The sequence below is a fragment of the Musa acuminata genome, chromosome BXJ1-7, assembly GCF_036884655.1.
Source record: "Musa acuminata AAA Group cultivar baxijiao chromosome BXJ1-7, Cavendish_Baxijiao_AAA, whole genome shotgun sequence".
Lineage (NCBI taxonomy): Eukaryota > Viridiplantae > Streptophyta > Magnoliopsida > Zingiberales > Musaceae > Musa > Musa acuminata.
The window spans coordinates 7,607,577-7,615,947 of record NC_088333.1 but is presented as its reverse complement, the minus strand read 5'-3'; the positions used below and the strand labels follow the sequence as shown (position 1 = coordinate 7,615,947).

The following is an 8,371-nucleotide window of genomic DNA, read 5'->3' as shown; positions in this document are numbered from 1 at the left end:
GGCAATGTGTATATATAGTGCTCTCGGCCCGGGCGTTGGGGTTGCATCCAGACCAAAGTTGGTCCGAAGCACATCAGGAGTCGGCGAGTTCATGCGTGTCGCTTTGGGAATCTGGATCCTCTACAACACCCGTGTGAAATTGGAACTATACAGTTCGCACGACACGACCGTCCATTAGTACAGGTGCAATTTACAACCGTCTGATTCTCAAGGAACCGTATATGTACGAATTGATGATTGGATGGATCCTTGCAATGCTTGATGTGAATCCGCCGCAGCTTTTGGTACCCGCGCGAGTAAGTAATTGAATCCAAACTACCTACCCGATTTGACTAATTCAGATTAAGGTGTCTATTAATTACATATAAATTAGTTACCGATAAGAAAATAAATATTATAGGAAACTTCGAATGAGCTTTTAGTATTTGGTTCTCTATTTCTCAATTGGATCGTTCTGAGAAATGGTTCAAAAAATAAAAAAAAATACAAGTTAAAAATATCATATCCTTTGTCGTGTATCTCGTTTCAATCCAAGAATAGAAAATATCCTTCGTTTACATGCTTCATATGTTTTTTATTTAAACGGATGTATCATGTATAAAGTAAAATTTTTAATCATTTTTGACATATTAAATATTATTTTAAGGTCTTGGGTGGATGCTATATATATATATATATATATATATATATATATATATATATATATATATATATATATATATATATATATATATATATATATATAATACTTTAATTATATCTAGATACTTTTCTTACCTTGGATTTATGTATCATGCATAAGGAGGACGCTTTGATTGCATTGATGATTGTATGCTCTTATATTCTAGGCTTACACTTGCAAAAGGAAAGCTTTTCTTGCCTTGAATGGTTATATCACTTTAAAGGATGGATTATGTATAAATGATTCACTTTGATTGTATTGGACTGTTCGAGTGCTTTCTTGCCCTAGAAGACATGTCAATCTAGTTATTACAACTTTATTATAATTAATGATTGCTATAATTGTAGAGAGCCTTGCTGATTTGAACAAGTACGATGGTATTGACTTCGTTAACTTATAATTGTCTCCTACGTGAGAATGCTCGTTGCAGAGTCGATCTATATAGTTTGGACTAGTTGATACGAAGTATGTTAGGTAAAAAATTTAGGAGTAATATTTTCTGAAAATAAAGATGTAATATAATAAATAACATATAGATTTTATAAAAAAATAAATAATTAAGATATGAACTTCTATCTTAATCTATTATTATTTTCTTGCGAAACATGCAACTCCCTCCTTCAATATGTGAATCGGAGACCCTCCACGGATCTCTAGTATGGATCGAGATCTAATCGACGTCTTAATGTAACCTCGAGGGACTCGATCAATCATACTAAGCTTGAAAAGGTAGACAACTCTTGCCAATCACAACTTCTTATGATTTCCGTCCTGTTTCGCCTTCAAACCATCATAGTCTCGAGGGACTTGACCAATCATAATGTTCGGTTAAGTCATCATTATCGTTACAAGATGAGTCTAATTCGATGATATGTCCTCGAGGGACTCGACCAAGTATACAATATCCTCAGGTCACCGGTGACATTTCTACATCATAAGTAATATCTCAAATTATAATATAGGCAAGCCTTGAAGGACTCGACCAACTCAACCTACGTTGAGAATCGATTTCTCCCTATAACGATAGAAGGCTACATGGGTCAATCTAATTGTCTTACGCTTACCGACTTAATATTACCCCAAGAGAGGATTTTTATTCGGTCTCCTAATATTATATGTCACACACATACATATTTAATATATATCTATATCGTATGCAAATATATATACATATCTAGTAGGTGTATAAGAAATCACACATCACATGAGCAATCATACTAGATAATCATAGACCATAGCCTAATGTGATCAGGCCCGAGTTAGTGGGCTCAATCACTCATATCACGATCTATGTGTGTATCGGTAGTATCTTCATGCCTTGTGATTATCCATCTCGTCTTCATCGATTCCGTCGACATGTCAGTATATCTCAATGCATCGCGATCATCCGTCTTGATCTCGTGGGTCCCATTGTCATCTCCATGCTCCCACCATACCTTCTAATGTAATTACAATATAATCACAAGTACGTATGCCTAATAATAAACGAGAAAAATGGAGACTTATAGGGCCCAATAATAATAATAATAATCATCATATCACATACGCATACATTATATGGTCCATTCTTATCCATCGACATCATACATCACATATACACATTATCATGTAAGACTACTAGATAATAATAATTAATTAAATTATTTAATTAATTATATGTAGTATTTTGGGAACCCTACTATAGAGTGCCCTACATGGTAGGAAGCTCTCTATGTATTTGGGAAACCCTAGTCGTTAGGGACTCCCTTGCGACCAAGAATCCTTGGCGACAGGGCTACTTTGTGTGGCTAGGAAACCTTAGCCACCAAGGACCTATTTGCAGATAGAAATCCCTAACTACAAGGCATGCATGGGCAGCCAAGAAACCCTGGTCACCAGCTTGCCCATGTGGTCAGGAATCTCAGATCGTAGGGACACCTAGGCAGCTAGGAAACCATAGCTACCAGGAATCCCTAGTTTTAAGGGTCCTACCCTACTAGGCTGATAGTAGCATGGCTGTTCTCAATCTACTATAGGTGGTAAGGCCGAGAGCCTCTTCTAGAGCTCTCGACCAAGGCTGCAAGCAACCATTGGCCAACCTATAGGGCAGCAATAGTTGCTACCATTTCTCCCTCTTTTTGGTCAATAATTTTGATGTCAAAAGGTCTCTCTAAAACACTTTTTAATAGAGAAAAGAGGTGCAGTTTCATATTTAAAAACTATGACAAAAAATCACAGAAATCGTGCAAAAATAATTATACACGATTTATCGATACACGTAGTTTAAAACCCAATCATCGCACAAATCAACCTAGCTCTGATACTACTATTGGGAAACCTAAACAGAGTATCATATGGTAGCAGAATAACAAAAATTAAAATTTTTTTATTTTTCATAGAAAAAATGTTTCATCGTCGTGCGAAAATTGATACGCAAAATGAAAACTACACATATCATGATAGATTTGTTACCTAGGGAGATCGTATATCCCTGTAAAATCCAAGATCTATAGAAGTGGATGAAAGAGGTCAATTGTCCACCTCTTTACCGGTAATCCACTTGGTAGATGTGGTGAAGACGTTCCTCAAATTGTTACCCGATCTACCTCTCCACACGTATCACATGATCAAAAAGGGGTCGACCCTTCTTGCTATTCACACACCCTAAACTGGGGCTATCGGTTGAGGAGGAGACGGAGAGAGGAGAATAGAAGGTGGCAGCCAAATGAGGGACTAGCTTATGCCCCTTTGGTTTCCTCATATTTATAGAGGTCCATATCAACTTAACCCTAATGGATCATACCATATTTGGTACTAGATTTCCATCCAACTACCCAAGCATACTGGATTAATAGAATTTTACTCAATAATCTCTTGTTGGCTCTTATTGGATCTTATCCATAATATCCAATAATTCAAGGGCTTACTAGATACCCAATAAAGTAGGGGGCTTCAATGGATATCTCATATTCGAGTCTCTACTCATCGCAATATCTACCATATGTGTGTGACCCTCTAGGCCCAATATCGAGTTGGCTGTAAGTCATATATATTAGAACTCTTTTTAACTCAATGAATTATTAACTCTAATAATTCACTCGAATTATCGATTACAGATGTACTAAGCTACTATGTCGTAGTCTCCAGACGATACAAGAGAATATAATCCATTTGACCTATCTATCTTAAGTTACCATATATCTATAGTCCCTCATCCATCTAATATCTCAAAGATCGTATACCGAGCATAATACTATCAGGCACATATGGTTTCTCCTCGAATCTCACTCTAATCGGATTCTTCCGGATAACTCTTTCTCTCTCCATCTAAATGACCATGGCTAGAGATTTGCCTAAACAAGAACATATAGGATATTTTTCTCATGACACCGATAGTGGATGATTCTCTATCTATACTCAATTGCCCTCGTAAGGTTGACTGTTACTCATGATGACTGATTATGCTAGATTTGAAACTTTCAAACCTATAAGTTTAGTATCAAAAGTAGAGTACTTATATAGGACATCCTTGGTGTTGTAAGTCTAAAGACCAAATACACCACTAGAACGACAGAATCGTTGTCTAACAATAAGGCATCATCAACCATCCAACATTCCGTGAGTGGATCAATCAGTGAACTCATTCTCCAATGAGCACGTGCATTGTATTTCTAGTATTCTGACATGAGCATCTATGAGACCAGCTACATCAATCGTATGGATGGGTATATAGTACACAAGTCTATCCGATTATCTCGATGTCCCTCTCGAGTAACCTATAACCGGGATTATTTAGGGTATGTGTTTAAAGACGAATCGGTCTTATTATCGTAATCTTATCACGATCTAATTCTCATTACACAGATTCATAGACATCACAATATAGATGCAACATACAATATAAAGTAAGAAAATATCAATAAATAATAATAACTAAAAAATACTACCCAACGTGTCACATATGTCATAACTCACGTGATTGACTTATAATGTCTAACACTATCCCAAATCCCCATGTAGCTCTATGCTATTTAGGTGATTCTAGGTAATGATATGGTTGATGTTTCACGTCACACCACAACCTATAAAAAAAATAAGTCATATCATGATAAAATTAGATTATTATGAGATAGTTTTGTTAATTTTAGTGAACGGCTCAACAACCATGCATATTATTTCTGCTCATAGTTTTCAAGTAAAAATACATAAATATAGAGCAAAATACATTGTCAAATATATGTACAAACAAACAAATCGACGAACGATCTATAAGGTATTATGGGTGAACAATCCGTAGTCTAATAATACAATGGTAGAATTATTAGAGTTTAGAATTATGATTTCATTATAAATATTATTACGGTATTATTGTGCAAAATCGGTAATAGTATTGTTCATACCTTAAAATTTTGATAATTTAAAATTTTATTTTTATTTTTTAAACCTTTTGTCACTATAAATATTGTTCATACCTTAAAAGTTTGATAATTTAAAATTTTATTTTTATTTTTTAAACCTTTTGTCACTATAAATATTTCACTTAGGCTAGGTTGATGGAACATCTATTCTTAAGTTTTTTTAAATCAATAATAGTCTTTTCCTTCTTTTTTAAGTTTAGTTGTCATACTATATAACAACATGTGAAGGTTTAGAGGCTTCTTCTAAAAAAGTACGTGTGAAGGTTCTCTTCGAAATGGGATTGAGAATAGAAATTAGGAGAAGATATAGATAAAAAAAATCAAATCATTGGAAATTGATTTATCTTTTTTTTCTATTAATTTTTATTTATAATTATTTATTTAATTATCATCATTTAGTAAAATTCTTATTCGTACGATTGATAGTATTTCGGATATATGGTCTCTCGCTCTTAGTGTATCCTAATATTCGCATTTTATATCATTGAAATGCTTATCCGATTATTATATATGGTTATCGAAATCGTCTCATCGGTTGAATGTGTCACGAATTGATATTTGGACAATTAAGGCCGACTGACTCAAATTATATTCTTAAGGAAGTGATTGAAATTATGGGTCAATTATTGGCAAGACAGGCATGAGGTTTCTTAGTCTATCTGGTTGATTTAAACTCTAATCAATGTAATAAGATCTTAACGTGGCTAATGAGGTTTTATGTTTTGTATTACCGTCAGATGGTTCATATTACATTGATTAGAGTTTAAATCAACCAGATAGACTAAGAAAGATTTCAGTAGGTAAAGTGTTTTGATTTAAACTCTTTATTGAAAGAAAGATACCTCATAATTCACTCTCCAAATAATTCCTAAGAGGAGGCATCATCGACTTCACTGTGCTCACTTGAAAGGAAAAAACACATCCCGATACAGAGAATACCGCAAAAGTTGCTACTTGATACAAACTCCACAGCATGGTCGATCATAAATGCATGCCTTTTTCTTTTCTTAGTCCCTTGAGAACCCTTCCACCAGGGTCACCACAAGCCACCAATTAGACTTAGTAATGTGTGATCTCAATACTGGAGACATGATGGACGACACCAATATCAAGCAAGCTTGGATCATTCCCCACCTCCATTGGCGCTACTGCTTGATTCTCTCCTGCTAACAGTAGTGTTCTTCAAGATCTGCAAGAGAGACATGGGTTGTGAGAGAGGCTTCCATTCCATTCAGCGTACTCAAGCAAAAAGCATCATAGCTAAGGAGGCATGCATTCCTGCAAGTGTTAATTGTAGACGAAAGCATAATAGCTGCAGGTGCAATTATTTGAATGCTTATGTGCATGATTGCAACTTGCAGTTGCAACAAAGTTGGGAGGATTAAGTGGAGATCCAAATCCAAGATTGACTCAAACCTATTCTGCAAATGAGACATATGGTAATGCAAACTGCAAGTCCACTTGCAACATGGTGAAGGTCCAGTTGCATGTTCAGTTGATGCAAGTTGCTTACTTGCATGCATTCAAATAGTTTCAAGTGGGCTACTTGCTACAAAAAGAACTTGCAAGTAGATCACCTGCCGACAACCAAAATGCCCCCTAAGTGCAAGAGAAGCACAAAATTAAGTCCCAATGGCAAGGACTCGGGTGTTTCCGCAACAGCTTAGTGGTTCTGTGACTGAAGTCAAGAATGAGGCTTCATAAAGCAAAACATGTAAACAACAACTAGTCTGCTTTTCATAGCTACAGATCATTAAATCCTTCATAAATACTAACTTTATCGATCAATGCATATACTTTTGTTCCTACAAAGAATGAAACATACATCTTGTTCCAATGCACACAAGCTTTGCACTTAAGTACAAGTAAATAGAACTTCGCTGTGCGGACTGTAGCAAGCAAAAACATGTACAAGAATTGCATTACTGTATAGAACATCATATGGTTCACAGAATGAACTCTACAAGAACTGAGAATAAACTATACAAAATTACGTTATATATATATATATATAGTAGGAAAATTGATGCAATTTTAGCCCAGCTTGCTTGATTCTTAATAAAGGTTTTCTATTCTTGGGTACTCTAGAACAAGATCTCATGGTAATCACAAACTACGAGCGTAAGAGAAGTATAAATCTCTAGATTTGATAAGTGCTAACAGACAAGTTTCGCCAGCTAAATGTATGACTCCGACATACATTTATCCTGCAATAAATCTGAAATTAGTCCTCATCTTAGAAAGAAATAAATATTAATTTCTACTCTGGGAAATAGAAAACATGTCAACAAGAACAGTGACTGTGACAAGGAATGTTATTAGAGTCAAGAAGACCAACTTGTCTCAGCATGTTGTTCTCTTTCTGCAATGTGGAGATCCTCTCCTCCAGTTCTGAGTTCTTGGTTTCCAAATCCTTTAGCTTGGCCTCCAAATCATTCAGATAAGCCTTCTTCCTCTCCCGGGCTTGCTGGGCTGACACTCTATTCCTCAGCAGCCTTTTGTCGCACAACACACATCACACAGCAAAAGGAACAAAATGAGTCACTATACGAGCAGATCATTCTCACAACATCCCGAGAAGGGGCAGAAGTGGACTGAACATCCTCCAAACCTCTTTAACCGCTTGTGCTCCTTGTCGGCGGGGCTCTTTCCTCGGCGCCGCTGCCCCGCCTGGGCGGCTGACTGGGCCCGGTCCGCACCGGTTCCTGAGCCAGCCTCCTGACCTGAGGTCGACGGGCCGGCCAGCTCGAACCCGAATTCCGGAACTCTCCTGATCTCCTCGTCGCTCTCCATTCCTGAATCAGATCCAGATCACCAGTTTCACCAACTCGATCGAACAAAGGGATCAAGAATCCAAAAACATCACAATCTCGAACAGCAAAACAACAAATCCTCCTCCTTTTCCTACAAAAAAGGCAACCTTGACGAAGCAAAACAGGACAAAACAGGCACATTGGTCAAATCAAACTACAAAAAAAAATCTCATTTTGGACGGAGAAGTCATGAATTCACTTTAAAATACTCATTATTTGGAGTAAAATCCATGAAAATCAAACATGTCCTACTGGAACATGGCGCGCAAAAGAACGTACTTGCCTTCTTTAACTTCCATCTGGGGGGCAGAACTCGAGGACCTCTCGCTGCTCGAAGGAAGGGAGCTGGTCGCCTGCTCCTGCATCATCCTTCCCCTCTCCTACCTAAAGAGAAGAGATTGATGGAGCGGAAGAAGAAGCAAGAGGGAAAAGGAAGAAGAGATTTGCTTCGAGTTCTCTACCCGATCTTTTGGGAAAGA

The 8,371-nt window shown here is 36.7% G+C and overlaps 1 protein-coding gene across 2 annotated transcripts; it reads right to left on the bottom strand.

Moving 5' to 3' along the window:
* Positions 1 to 5,870: 5,870 nt before the first annotated feature.
* LOC103991289 (transcription factor HY5) lies at positions 5,871 to 8,371 on the bottom strand. 2 transcript variants are annotated; one of them, XM_009410691.3, is made up of 4 exons: positions 8,176 to 8,371; positions 7,691 to 7,874; positions 7,418 to 7,574; positions 5,871 to 6,268 (listed from the first exon to the last, which is right to left on the bottom strand). In XM_009410691.3, exons 1-4 carry the CDS (start codon positions 8,258 to 8,260, stop codon positions 6,203 to 6,205), a joined length of 492 nt encoding a protein of 163 aa, XP_009408966.2. In that variant the 5' UTR covers positions 8,261 to 8,371; the 3' UTR covers positions 5,871 to 6,202. The 2 variants fall into 2 exon arrangements, with proteins under 2 accessions (XP_009408966.2, XP_009408967.1); XM_009410692.3 differs by having other exon boundaries at positions 8,172 to 8,369.

Coding starts and splice junctions, on each gene's coding strand:
- LOC103991289 (XM_009410691.3), bottom strand. CDS start 8,260: ATGATGCAGGAGCAGGCGACCAGCTCCCTTCCTTCGAGCAGCGAGAGG. Junction 7,875..8,175: donor CCAGATGGAAGTTAAAGAAG/GCAAGTACGTTC, acceptor GATCTGATTCAG/GAATGGAGAGCGACGAGGAG. Junction 7,575..7,690: donor GAGCACAAGCGGTTAAAGAG/GTTTGGAGGATG, acceptor GTGCGACAAAAG/GCTGCTGAGGAATAGAGTGT.